This window comes from Hibiscus syriacus, unplaced genomic scaffold, assembly GCF_006381635.1.
Source record: "Hibiscus syriacus cultivar Baekdansim isolate YM2019G1 unplaced genomic scaffold, ASM638163v2 tig00016004_pilon, whole genome shotgun sequence".
Taxonomy (NCBI): Eukaryota; Viridiplantae; Streptophyta; class Magnoliopsida; order Malvales; family Malvaceae; genus Hibiscus; species Hibiscus syriacus.
This window is the reverse complement of record NW_024062379.1, coordinates 189,514-204,437: the sequence shown is the minus strand read 5'-3', so window position 1 is coordinate 204,437 and position 14,924 is coordinate 189,514. Positions and strand designations below refer to the sequence as shown.

The 14,924-nt window shown below is 34.5% G+C and overlaps 1 protein-coding gene across 1 annotated transcript; it reads left to right on the top strand.

Moving 5' to 3' along the window:
• The first annotated feature begins 5,138 nt into the window (after positions 1-5,138).
• Positions 5,139-6,300, top strand: LOC120208164. The gene is made up of 5 exons (XM_039207505.1): positions 5,139-5,172; positions 5,285-5,482; positions 5,771-5,880; positions 6,116-6,166; positions 6,220-6,300. Exons 1-5 carry the CDS (start codon positions 5,139-5,141, stop codon positions 6,298-6,300), a joined length of 474 nt encoding a protein of 157 aa, XP_039063436.1.
• Positions 6,301-14,924: the final 8,624 nt, after the last annotated feature.

Below are 14,924 nucleotides of genomic sequence, written 5' to 3'. Positions count from 1 at the left end.
TATGGTTTTTAAAATCATTTTGAAAACTATATATATAATTTTTTGAAAACATTTTTGAAAACTATATATAATATATATTTTTGAAAACTTTTTTGGAAATTATATAATTTTTAAAACTTTTTTGAAAATTATATATTTTAAAACTTTTTTGAAAATTATATAGTTTTTTAAAAAACATTTTTGAAAATTATATATATATAGTTTTTAAAAGAAAATTTTTTAAAAATTTTTATTATATAGTTTTAAAAAATATATACTTTTCATATTTATTATTGTTATTATTTATTATTATTATTATTATTATTTATTATTATTTATTATTTATTTCTTTTTTATTTTCTGTCCAGGGTCAAAAATAAGGTCCAAGATAACCGAGCTTTAATCAGCCCAAAAGTCTAAATGAAACAGTCCAGTAATAGTACAACCAGATGAGGTTTAAGGTTGGAAACCCAAAAATGATGCCAGTCAACAGCGGCCGCACAGGGGGTCAAAGGGTCAAATGGTGCACCGGCTATCCGGGAAAATCGGGACTGCACCATCCCGGGATTCCCGGCTACGTGAACAACGTTAACCTGAAGTACACGAGAACAACCCCGTTTTCATCGGAGCAGGCCACCGGTGAGGTGGATATAAATACCCCACCACGGTACCATCATCGAGGGGAGAAAACCGAGAAAGAACCCAGGATAACATTGAACCATCAACGATCCCAGAAAACTGCCAACACAGTAAACCAAGACACACACAGCCAACAAGCCACAAAAGCACACAACATTGAACACAAAAAAATCGCATCCAACAGATCGAGAACATCAACCAACACAACCAAGCAAAATAATCAAATCATAAAGAGAAAAACAAGGCCCAAAGACCTCGGAGTAAAAGGAGCAGCCGGGAAATCAAAAAGTCGTCGGAAAGGTGAGGGAGTCGAATGGTTTTGGCTCAGATCTACGCCGTTTAAGGGCGGTTTTACGTAATCGGGGCTCGGGGATAGATTTAGGGTGACGAGAGGAGTGTCTAAGTGGTTTTGGATTTTTTACAGCCGCCGGCGGTGGCGGCCGAAGCGGCGGCGTACGGTAGACCAACCACCGGAGTGGGGCCAGCCATCTCCTTCGGTGAGGGGAGCGTGAGAGACTTTGAGAGAAGAGGGATTTTCAAAAAATGGTGATAATGAAGAAGAATTGAGGGTTTTTAGGTATTTATATACTAAGGACCTTTGTGTAAATAAAGGATTTTAAAATCTTTTCCGCATACCCTATAGGTTTGAATCGCAATTCGATTTGGTCACCCACTTCAATTTTACTTCTGAATTTCCAATTTAAACAATTTAGTCGATGCCTATATTTTTTATATTTTATGAATTTGCCACCTAACTTTTTATTTTTACTTTTGCAATTCATTTTAATACTAATTTAATCTATTAATTTCAATTTGTCTCAATTTGATCCTCTAACTTGTTACTTTATTTTATTTTTGAAGTTTTTTGTCTTCATATTTTCTTTATTGCTTTTTAAGATTAATCTTTTTCTAATATTATTTAGTTATTTTTTATTTTATTTTTCTTCTTTTTTCGTTTTCTTTGATTTCTTTTTTATTTATTTTATTTTTATTAATTTTATTCTTTTCCTTAGACTTTTTTTCTCTTTCATTTTTTTGCTTTATTTAATTTTTTTACTTATTTTTTTATTTATTTGTTTTATTTATTTTCATTGTCTTTTTTTCTCTTGATTTAGCATTTATTTACTTTATTCCTTATCTATTTATTTATTTATTTATTTTCTTTCTAACATTTTCGATCTCTTTTTTAGAGAAAGTCCAACCAATCAAATGAAAAACAATTCGAATCGAATATTTTAAGTTTTAATTTTAATTTCAAATTTTTGCAATTAAGACAACCGATAAATTGATTGGTACCGAAAGGACGGTTCAAGGGTGCTAATCCTTCCTTGATTGTAACCGATTCCTGAACCCAACACGTTTCTGGTACAATACAGATCAGGTAAGATTATGTCCTGCCTACCTAAATTCGTTTTAAAATGGTCGGTGGCGACTCCAATTCGTTTAATCCAAGTCGAAGCTCAAATTCGGAACCACCCAAAAGACGGTTTCGACACTCATGAACGTAATCAATCTCAAGAGCAGTCGTTTCATGATCGAGGACAGCAACAAAGTAGTGGTTATCGAGGGCGAGGTTGTGGTAGGAGCTATAATTCTACTAGGCCTCAATGTCAATTGTGTGGTAAGTTTGGGCACATTGTGTAAAAGTGTTATCATAGGTTTGATAGGGATTATGTCGGTGTGACTGGAAATACTACTCGGACGGGTGAGTATTCGAAGATGCCTAGTAGTTATTCGTTTGAGCAACAACAGTCTCAAGCTCATGCACAAGCTTACACCCACTCGGTGCCATCTTTTCTATATTCTGTGTTTGGTTCTATGTAGTCTCCAGTTTTGTATCCAACCACTTCGATGTTTTCTGGTATGCCTTTGGTTTATCAACCCTTGTCATCTTCTCCAGCTTGTTATTCGATACCTGGTGTTCCTATTGGCTTTTCGTCCATTGACTCTCAGTTTAGTTCCACGGTTGGTCAGAATCCTTTCTGACTCTAGTGCCTGCCCCGACTGCTTGTGTTTCCACATTGTCATCTTCTTCCACTCCTCTTTCGGCGATGTCTGCAACACCGTCCATCTGGTATCCAGATACTGGTGCCATACATCACGTGACAAATGATCCTAGTGTAACTCAAGTACTATTTATACAGGAGGTAGTAATTTGCTAATGGGCAGGGTTTCAAATCGTGGTCGCGGTTGCGTTTTCGGTCATTTCGTGTTTACCGCGACTGCGGCCATGGCCGTAGCGGGCGCTATTGAGTGCTATTGCGAGTGTAGCGGGTATATCGAAAGGCCGTGCTACCGCTATTTCGCGGTCTCGGACCGCTATTTGAAACCCTGCTCATGGGAAATGGTGTCGTTGTTAAGATTGCTCATGTAGGGTAGAGCGTTTTGAATTCTAGTGCTAAATCTTTAGTTTTTGCAAGATATGTTACATGTTCATGTTATAAAGAAGAAGTTGCTCTCTGTGTCTAAGTTTACTCGTGATAATGATGTTTTTATGGATTTTCATCCTTATGAATATTTTGTGGATTTTCATCCTTATGAATATTTTGTGAAGGATGCACAGATTCAAACTATTCTATTCAAAGGGAGGCTCACGGATAATGGTCTCTATTAGCTGCTGCCATATACTGAAGAGGAGTCTTATTTCCAGTTGAACACCATGTCTAAGTCTCAAGAGTCTTTGGAGCTATGGCACAGACGTTTGGGTCATGCTTCTCTTGAGGTGGTGAAGTCAGTAATGAGAAATTGTAATGTTGCTTCTAGTGAGAATAAGTTGTCATATGAGTGTAGTGCATGTATGCAAGGAAAGGCTTATCGTTTGCCTTTTTGTAACTCTTTGACTAAATATAAAAAAGCTTTTCAATTGGTTGTTTCAGATGTGTGGGGCCAACACCCATTACTTCCTCGGATGGTTTCTTATGTTATGTCTCTTTTGTTGACGTTTTCTGTAGGCATACTTGGGTGTATTTACTCAAGCAAAAATATGAAGTTGCTTAATTTTTTTTTTGAATTTTTTCAAAATGGTTGAAGTGAAATTCGGGTGTAAGGTTAAGGCTCTTCAAACGATGGTGGAGGTGAATATCAAGCGTTAAAAGGTTGGTTTGTTGCTAATGGAGTTCAACACCGAATTTCATGTTTGAGCACTTCTGAACAAAATGGCAGTGCTGAACGAAAACATAGGCATATAGTTGAGATGGGATTGGTTATGTTGGCTCAAGGTTTTCTCCTTGAAAGTTTTGGAGTCATGCCTTTGTGTCTGTTGTTTACTTGATTAATAGATTACCCACAAGGGTGTTAGATGAAAAAACACCTTTTGAAACTCTTTATCAAAGACTTCCAGATTACTAATTCATGAAGGTATTTAGGTGCGCTTGTTTCCCTATTTTAAGATCTTTTAATCAACATAAGTTGGAATATAGGTCCAAGAAATGTGTGTTTCTTGGTTACAGTCCTTCTCACAAGGGGTGTAAATGCTTTTCCTTATGACGTGTGTAAGGTTGTTATTTCGAGGCATGTAGTTCTTGACGAGAAAACTTTTCCTTATGACGTGTGTAAGGTTGGCTGCAAGTCTGGCCATGCAAGTCTTGATTGTGTCAGTTCTATGTCATAAGGAGTGTTACCTGTTGTTGTCTCTCCAAGAGTTGTATCAGCAGACGGGTAGCTGAGTCTTCTACACGAGTTAATCTTGAGTCAGTTCTTGTTCTTGAAGCAGCTGTGGATGTTTCTCGGTCTTCGGTTGAGTGTGAGGGTGGTCCAATTTCACCTATAAGTGCTCGCACGGGTGTTGAGTCTGCTCCTGACTCTACTTTAAGGTTGCCTACAAGTTATGGTCTTTGCAAACTAGAGTGCTTGAACAATTTCAGTTCGAGCCTACGTTGGGTGACCAGCCTCAACCTGTCCCTGCGTTAGGTCAGTCTTTGTTTGGTGATTGTGGTCCACTAGTTGTTGTTAATGGCGATGTTGGGGGCTGTTTTTCACTACTAATTCTTTTGTTCATGATCAGTCGTTGTCTACTGGTATTAATTTATTTGTGGATAATGGACTGCAGGTGGCTATTCCAAGTGCTCATAATATTCATCCCATATAGACTAGGGGTAAAAGTGGGAAAGAAAACCTAAAATTTTCCAAGTTGCTTGTGTTAACAAGGAACCTACTACTATAAAAAAAGCCATGATAAGTCCTGCTTGGAAGGCTGCAGCACAATAGGAATATAATGTTTTGGTCAAAAACAATCCTTGGACGCTGACTCTCTTCTTGTTAACAGGAAAGCTGTTAGTTGTAAATGGGTTTTTAAAATCAAACGAAATGCAGACAGTTCCATTTCCAGGAACAAGGCTCGGCGGCGTGTAGCAAAGGGTTTTCTTCAACAACCTAGTATTGATTTTCACGAGGTTTTCAGTCCATTAGTTAAACCATAACTGTTCGAGTGATATTTTCACTTGCTCTTGCGAAATGATGGTTGTTGAGCTAGGTGGACATTAATAATGTTTTTAAATGGTGTTCTATCTGAGGAGATGTACATGACGCAGCCTCCAAGATATGAGCAAGAAGATGGTAACTTAGTATGAAAACTGAATAAAGCAATCTATGGCCTAAAGCAGGTGCCTCAAGCGTGGTATGAAAGGCTAAAGAGTTATTTGGTGTCTGTAAATTTTGTGGAAGCAAGGTCATATTCATCTTTTTGTCAGGAAGACTGAGGATCGTGTGGTCTATTTGTTGGTCTACGTCGATGACATTATTCTCACTGGCAGTTATGCTGATGAAGTTCATACTGTTGTCAATAAACAGAATGCACAACTCTCTTTAAAAGATCTTGGTTCCCTTAGTTTTTTCTTGTGGATTGAAGTTTGTTATGGGGCTGATGGTTTGATTCTAAGCCAACAAAAATATGTTCATGAGTTGCTCCAAAGGAGTGGTTTCGAATGAGTCAAAGGTCTTCCTACTCCTATGGTAGTAAGTTGTAGGTTGTCTACTAGTGAAGGCACACCTATTAGCAATGTTGCTCAGTACAGAAGTATCATTGGAGCTTTACAATAAATAGTGATTACTCGACAGGACATAGCCTTTGCTGTGGATAGGGTGTGTCATTTCATGCAGGCACCTCGCGATGTTCATTTTCAAGCTGTGAAGAGAATTTTGCGATATTTGTAAGGGTTTGTTGATCATGGTTTGAAGTTCACTCCTTCTCAAATGTCCGTGACTGGGTTGATTGATGCAAATTGGGGATCTGATGTGGATGATAGACTGTCCACTTCAGGTTTTGTATCTTTTTGGGGGTAATTTGGTGTCTTGAAGCTCTCGCAAGCAACAAGTTGTGGCACTCTTCATTGCCGAGGTTGAACATAGGAGTGTCGCTTTCACAGCAGCTGAAATAGCTTGGATTGAGTCTCTAGTTGAGGAGTTACACATTGTTTCACAGCGCTGTGGCGGTTTGTGCTAATCCCGTTCTTCATTCGAAGTTTAAACATGTTGAACTTTTTTTTTCTTTGTTCGAAAGATGATTGCTGCTGGGAAGCTTCAAGTGCATGAAGTTTCAGCTTATGAACAGGTAGTTGATGTTTTTACTAAAGCCTTGTCTTTACTTTTGTTTCTTAAGCACAGGCAGAAGCTGTTGGTCAGACAATTGGCAGTGCACAAGGCTGGTTCAGACGGGTTGAGCAGGCGAGGGAATTGAAGGTTTAGAATGTAAGGGGAATGTTAGCATAATATTGTATGTGTTTGTTTTCTATTGCATGCATTGGTTTACTGTTGTATTCGAATTGTTACTGCTGTTGTTTCTGGTTTAGTGACTGTCATGAGTTGGTTACGAATCTGTCAGGGTTCTGTTGTTACAGTTCGCTAGCTGAGCTCAGTAGTCCTTTAAAAATTCTGTATAAATTGCTGGTCTCTTGTTGAGAGATTTTACAGCTTATTAATAAAATGGCAAAGAGCAGTGGCTCTCTTTTCCTGTCATCTTCTTTCTTATTTTCAGTATAGCTAGAGTGCTATCTTAACTTGATTATCTTGGAATGTTTGTAGGCTTAAAAATCATGTAATCTATCACATTCTAAATTCAAGTCGTAGAATCAGGTGTTTGATTGGATAATTGGTTCAATTTTTTTTTTTTGAGTGGAAAGAGATCTAGACGATTATTAAGGTCTTGCATGTATGTAGGGGAGACCAACAAATTCTCGGAGCAGATCGGGAGGAAATGATGAGATGACCGTAATTAAACATGTGGAGAGGGGTTCATCTTGACAAGGAAATTGGCTACGGTATTTGCTTCTCGGGTAGATTTTCTGCAATCAGGCTTTAGCATAAAATCCAACAATCGCACTTGCTAGCGAAAGGACTAGTAGCAATCGCTCTATTTAAATTCCTGAATATTTATGTCAAGTGTTGAATAATCTAATTATGTTTTAAAATGGTATCGAAGTTTATTTATGATTTGAATTTAAGAAAATTTTCGAAATAAATATTTAAAATTAAAAAGAGTAAAATATTAGAGGGTCAAAGCTTGTAAGTTCCCAAAAACTAATCATACCATTGTTTCAAACGTTAGTTATTTCCATCTATTTTTATGTCAAATTTTAATTAATTTCTTCTTCAAATTTCCTAAATCATTTTAGTTAATCATTTTTTTATTAGGGTAAATTACGCATTTAGTACATAAATTATCAATTTTGACTTGTTTTAGTACCTAAAGTTTTACGTTTTTCAAAATCATACCAACATTTAGTTTTTGTTTCCTTTTAGTACCCGTCGTTAAAAACTTAATACATTTAGCACCCAAACTATCAGTTTGATCAGTTTTAGTACCTAAACTTTCGTTTTCTTCCAAAACTTAAGTATGGTTTAGGTACTAAACCTGGTTTAGTACCTAAACTTTCAATTTTTTCAACACTTAAGTTTTGGTACTAAAAATGAAATAAAAACTAAATTTTAGGTATGATTTTGATTTTTTTTTAAAGTTTAGGTACTAAACATATCAAAACTGATAGTTTAGATACTAAACGCCCTTTTTATTATTTTAAATCATAACTAGCTCATCTTTTTTTCATAATTGATTTTCTAAATCTCAAAATCCACCTTAAATTCTCCAAATTTCTTCGCCTTCTCCAAAGATATTTTCTCTTGATTTTCATGCAAACTTTCACAATTCCGTTTGTCATAACCATTTTTCTGTAAAACAATTAAATATTATTTTTAAAAACAATTATGACTTTAATTTGGAAAAAATGGGTGATTTTGAATTGATTTGAATAAAATTAAAAAGAGTCGCCATCAACCTTTGTGTTAGGTAGGTTGAATACCTAAAAAAGTCTTTTAAAACAATTTTAAGAAAAATCATTTTTTAAGACAAATTCGGTCTGCGTTACCAAAGATTCATTTAAATGGATTCGGGAGTCGGTTACGTGCGGGGAAGGGTAAACACCCCCACAACGCCCAAAATTGGTACTGTGTCGCTTACACATCGTTGTAAATGGTGGAAATTATAAATCAAATATAAAGTTAAAATATGATCTATTTATCGAACGTTGATTAATTTGCTTCGAATTAAATAATTAGAGAAATTCTTTAACTCGAAAAGAATCTCGAAATTAGCAATCCTCCATCGGGAAAGCTAACTCGACTATTTCTCATCCATAAAGATATTTCCCTCTTGATAAAATGTGAATCGAATATATAATAAAATTGACGTTTGTATACAACAAAATAAATTGATTAACTAAAACTGAATCGCAAATAAGATGGAAAAAAAAAATTTTGAAGTTTATATTTCATAAAGTAAAATAAATTACTATTTAAAATAACACACATTGCATCATTTGCACAAATTAACAAAATATATTCAACTTATTTTAAATTATGTCGTTAAAATGCCGTATCGGATCACCACTTCGACAAAGTGATACTTCCACGCTCATTCTACGCATACGTGTTCTTAAAAGTATTTGGACAATTTAAATAAGGAAAAATGGAATAAATAGAAATAGAAATATGTGAAATAAATACAACAAATAAAATTAAACTATTTAATTACATATAGTACAAAAGATACTAACATGAAAATGTACATACATAGGGGATTAAAATAAAAGAAAATTAATATTACAAACCAAACTATATGACAAAAAAAAGTACTTTGAATTAAAAAACCCAAAATATCAACATAAACTCAAAGGACCAAATAGTACAAACATGAATTTCAAAGGACTAAATGAAATAATAGAAATAATGGATTAATCGGTAAATAAAAAACAGAGCCAAAATCAAAATATTAACATTTACAAGCACTAGAAATGAAAATAAACCATAAACAACATCTAGGACTAAACTGCAATAACCAAAAACATGAAGGCCGAATCATTATTAAACCAAAAGTAGATAATGACTAAAATAATAGATTTATAACTATCATAGCCAAATTTGAATATCAGAGAAAGTACACAATACCTAAGATCAGTGACTAAATATAATATTTAAATGTCAGAGATAAATTCGAAACTCAGCCAAACATAACATATAAACTCAGGGGCTAAATGAAACTACAAACATTGGGACCAAAGTCAATATCCACAAAAATGACATAACATACATTAGTAGGACTAAAATATAAACAAAGAAACATAGATGCCCAAAACAAAATAAAATAAAATAGACATTAAACCAAACATCAAACAATGACTAAAATAGAATATATACGATATGATGACCAAACTCAAATAACAGTAAAGATAAAAATGCATGGGATCAGTGATTAAATTAAATATTTGAAAATATTAAATCCAGAATCAATATGACAAATATATATAACATGAACAGGGACTAATATATAACATTTGCAAATTTCAGGACCAAATCCGAATATCAAAGGAAAATGCACATAAACTGAAACAATGACTAAAACGAATAAATATAAATATCAAAACCAATTATAATATCAGCAAACATAATATACAAATTAATGACTGAAATGCAATCATTAAAACTAAAAGGCTCGAAATAAAACAATAATAATTTCATTAAATGACTTAAATAAAGCATTACAAAGGAGAAGGGACCTAAACTGTAGTTACCCCATGCTTGCAAAACACGGGTGCCCAGACCCTTGAAACGGCGCCGTTTGGTCAAATTATAAGCCCAAAAACGGGCATTCACTCATCCATCCTCATTTGCCTCCCATCCAAAGAAAACAGAAGTGAGAGAGTTTTAAAACTCTCTCAACTTCTTTCCCATCGGGGAAGAAAGGGCCGCCTCAAACCGGCGGCTATCCCGGAGGCCCATGACGGCCGGCACGGCAGTGCCCGGCGGTCGGAGGAAGTAAACAGTCTCAAAAGACCCCCTCCGTTACCCTCAACCCGAAAATCACCCCTACCTAACCTAAAACCGACCTTAAACCCTTAAATCCAAGGTACCTTTTGAGAAAACAAGAAACCGGTGACCCTTCCTCCTCTCGATAACTTCTCCGATCAAGGTATGGTCTCCTCCCTCTCTATTTCCCTCTTGGTTTTTTTTATTTTTTTTGTTTGGTTCGAGTAGATCTCTTTTTTCTCGTTTTTTTTTCTGTTTTTTTTTTCCCTGAACCCGAATGAAATCCCCCCTTTTCTCTACTGCATGTGCTTTAATCCTGCCTTTGGTTGAGATGATGAGGTCTAGGAATAGGGGAAATTATGGGTTGTTGATTTAGGGGTGATTGAATCCCGGATTTCGGGATTATAGGGATTTTTTATTTAGGGTTTGGATATATATTTTTACTGATTTGGGTTGATTTGGGATTGATGGGGTTGCTGTTTGATTGATTTTTCACTGTAGATGACGATGGTGGCGCGGGAACGGCGGCTGGACCATCGGAGTGAGCCGGAACAGTGACGGTGGCGTGGTTGTTCATCCGTTGTTGGCGGCGGCGGCTGGATGATGATATTTAGGGTTTGGTTTCAAACCCTAATTACTTTGGGTTATTGAGCGGGCCTGGGATTGGTATTGGGCCTGAACCGGGTTTGGGCTCCCAGTCTTGTAATTCTGCTGTTGGGCTTAGGGATTAGGCCTGCAAAAATTGTAATAAAAATAATAAATAATAAGATAACGATAATAATAATAATAATAATAATAAAATAACGGAAAAAAACCCGGACAAAAACGGGTGTCTACACCGTTCTTTATCTTCAATTAAAGTAAGATTTCATCTATTCATCACTTAAATGAGTGATGTTCTTTTTAGATCAAAATTTGATCCTTCAAAATGTGATATTCAATTTAATAGATCCTTTTATATGAGATTTTGATCGAAAATGATTATTTTTGTTTTGTTCGATTAAACTTTTTAATAACACTTAAGAAAACTCATTAAATTCTAGAATTCTCATTTCGATTTATCAAAGTAAATTTAGAAATCTCTTAATAATATCAAAAGAAATATACAATTGTTTAGAAACCAAAGATTAATCAAGCAAAACAAAAATCATCATTTCATATTAAAATCTCGTATGAAAAAAATTATAAAATAGGTAATTTAGAAGGACCAATATTAATTTAAAATGTAAAATCACACAAAAAAATTGATTAGAAATATAATCTTACAATTGAAGAAGGAAAACATGATTGAAGCGGATTCCCAAAAAAAATCAATGAATGAAAAGCTTTGAAGAAGATAAAGAAAATAGAGAGTTTTTGAGAGGATAAAAGATGTGTTAGAATGAGATCATTATCATTTAATAGTAAAAGTAAGGGGCAAAGTACACAAATGGTCCCCTGACTATAAGATACTATTTATTGAGTCCTCTGACTATTAAAGGTTATAAAATGGTCACTGATTTTTCATTATGTTCCAAACTCGTCCTTTTCTGTTAAAAAAATAACGGTCGTCTGAGCTAGACGTTAACATGCAGACTGAGATATGATAGTCGTTGAGATTATGAGATCATTATCATATCTCAGTCGGCATGTTAACGTCTAGCTCGGAATCGTTAATTTTTTACGAAAAAGGACTAGTTTGGAATATAATGAATAGTGGGGTGACCATTTTGTAACTTTTAATAGTGATGGACTCAACAAAGTAACTCCCTATAGTCAGAGGATTTAATAAAGCAATATATTATAGTTAGGGGACCATTTGTGTACTTTACCCTAACAAAACTAATTAAAATTGTTTAAATTTTTTGAAAACCTAAAAATAGAGTAAAATCAACAAGAAATTAGAAAAATAACTTTAAACTTAAGATAATACTTTGGGATCTTACAAGTTTTTATTCATTTACATTTTAGTCTATTCTAGCTTTAAATTCAAAATTAGATTCATTTTAATTCAAATCATTTAAACTTTAATAACCTTATATATATTTTAAACTAGATTAAAGCATGTATATTATTTTGAAAGAAAAAATATTAAGAATTCCTCCTATTTTTAATTTTTTTTAAATTCAATTCGGTTACTTGATTGGATCATCCGATTCCACCGACCCAAATTTTAAGATCACAATCTAAGTTTAATTTTGATGAGAATAATAATTCGGGTTTTTGATGGAAGAGCATATGATATTAATAGCCTGACAACCTAGTTGGATTTACAAAATTTCAGAAAATATTATTCTTCGTTTTAGGTTGAGTTAATTATGTATATCTTTAAATTATAACCCTCAATTAGGATGAATGCTAGACGTGGAAGGACATGAAGGAAGAAAGCAGTGAATGCTAATTAGTTTGATTTCATATATATATAGATATTTTTTATCATTTTTAATATTACAAACTACCCTTTCAAAAAATCAATTTATATATAAATATTTTCTTAATATTTTTATCAATAATTTAATTTCAGTCTCTTAAAATTATAATTCATCATCTAAAATTTTATAAATTCGTTTCCTAAAATAAAACCACGTGTTGTCCCGACTTCGTAGTAAATCAAGCTTTTAACAATGAAAAAAGTGTTATTCTCAATTGTCTTTCCTTTATTCTTATGTTTTCCTTCCTTTCTCACTTCCCAAGATCACATTGATTCATGATGTTAATCATCAAGATAGCTTTTATTTCAAGATTCAATGAATCTAGGATGGACCTAGAGGGATAGGTGAGGACAGTCGCATTATATAAATTTCAAATTTCTATATTTTAAATATTTCCTTTTTTTTATTAAAAATATTTTCAACCTCTTAAAATTTTATAAGTTATTCCATACTTATAATTTTATAAATTAACCCCTATCATAAAATTCTACGTCTGTCCTAAACTAACAAACAAAACATGTATTCCCATCAAAGTGAAGATAACAAGTTTCAACTCTGAAACAAACAACTCACCACCATACTTATTTCAACACAAAATATGTACGCATGAAAACATTTATATAAACCACACTTGATTCTCTCCTTATATTTTACATTGACCGGGACCCCCGTAGAAAGATCCTTGGAATTAGGGGCAGCACCATCAACAAGCTGAGCTTCGTAACAATCAGGTCTGGTTGTAGACACACCAAGTTGATCCGGAGATGGATAAAACAAGTTCACATTGTCCCAAATTTGCGTCCCTTGAAGTATGCAACTTGTTTTGAAGACCATCCTTAGGGAAATGGCCACTCCCATTGCCGGACTTGGCTCGTTTGCAGGGCTGAATACCTGACCTCCCCACCACGTTATTGGCTCCACCGTACATGTAAACGAATAGTTTTTGTGGCCAATAACCAATGAATTGGTTGAAGAACTTGAGCCACCATTCTCCATCCTATCACAATGAAACCAATTGTTAATAAGATTTTCAAAAAAAAAAAAATTGAACCCATCAAGCGATTTCAGTAGCTAAACAAAGTATTGTTCTCATTAGAAGTCTTAAGTTTGAGCAAACATCTATAGGGTGTCTAAACAATATTATTCTTTTTAGAGGTCTTGAATTCGAGCAGCTACATCTGTAGGATGTATGTATTGTCAATGACTAAAATACTAATGAACAAATATTATATAATCACCTAAATGTTGAAAAAGTTACTACCTAAAGTTTTGGATTCGAGCTGCTACATTTCTAGGATGTATGTGTTGTCAATAGCTAAGACATATTATGAAATATACTATTTTATAATCACCCCGTACTATTCAAAAAATTAACTTAATTTCACTACTGAAAGATCAAGAAATTTACCCTAAATATGCCGATTTCTATGTTTTTGTGTACCATTGTAAACGGAAAGCTGGTTTAGAACAAGACCAAGGGTTATTTGACGGTGAACTTGTACGAATCCTGGACAAAGATAATTGAAGCAGCTGAGGATTTAACCATCTACCTGTAGGAAAAACACCAAAAACAAGTACATTATATCACAAGTACAGTTGTAAATGGATCCAGGTGATTTTAAGGAAAATACTAGCAGAAGAACATACAGTCCAGTAAGTTAATAGCCTGGTCACGTTTCCCGAAAATAGCGTGGGTTCAATCTGTAGGAAAAAAAAAGTAGTGTCCAAAACTAAAAATAATAGTGTGAAGTGGAATACATCAATAATGGGGATCATAGCCATATTTCATAATGGGTAGAGGACACTATTTCAACTACTACTTCACTATTAGTCATGAATTTGGTAATGACTGTAATAATATTTGCTATGTCCGCAACGGCGATAAACCTAACTAAACTGAAAACTTGGCCACAACCACAATTAAATCTCGGGTTACAATATAAAGATTCAGCAACAATCACTTACTCCCCAACCAGCTTGTAGAACATTGAGGTGCATAGGGCCATTGCAATCCAGAGATTAGCGAAGCTAGCTTGATCAGCTGCTGTACTTGGACCCCAAACGTTCATGGTTGTTTTTTGCTCCAAAATATGCTTATTATATTGAATTGTAGCGAACTGTACAAACAAGAACCATACAAGAACTTGTAAACCATTATATGTATGTGTGTGTTATACATAAACAAATATGGCAGACTTGCTTACGGCAGTATTTGGACGAGCATCATTGGACTGGGAACTTGTTGGATAATGCAACCCTAAAGCTTTTATTCTCTTGGCCATGATTAGATCTTCTTTTGTACTCCTTTGATGAGAAACAGTTCCTGGTGGGCATTTCATGTTGCTGGGCAAAAAGCTTGGAGGTTCGCCTTCCATCATCAACGTTGGAATGTTCTTCGGCTCCATCTGTACTCAAAAATCATGGTCAAAAACTGGTTTTGGTGCTAAATATCAACCAAATCAAAGAGGGAAACCATTGTTGACCTGCACTTTGTGATCCTTTAGCAAAGGATGGTCGAAAGCATGTTGTTTGTAAATGTTGATGCAATCCAAGATATCCCCGAAATCAGTCTGTTTTCACATAACGACCGTTATGTTGGTA

Excerpts from the sequence above, each read along its gene's own strand:
- LOC120208164 (XM_039207505.1), top strand. The coding sequence starts at position 5,139 with ATGACGCAGCCTCCAAGATATGAGCAAGAAGATG. Across the intron at positions 5,483-5,770 it reads AGTTTGTTATGGGGCTGATG|GGTTTGTTGATCATGGTTTG; the intron begins GTTTGATTCTAA and ends GATATTTGTAAG. Across the intron at positions 5,881-6,115 it reads GACTGTCCACTTCAGGTTTT|ATGATTGCTGCTGGGAAGCT; the intron begins GTATCTTTTTGG and ends TTTGTTCGAAAG.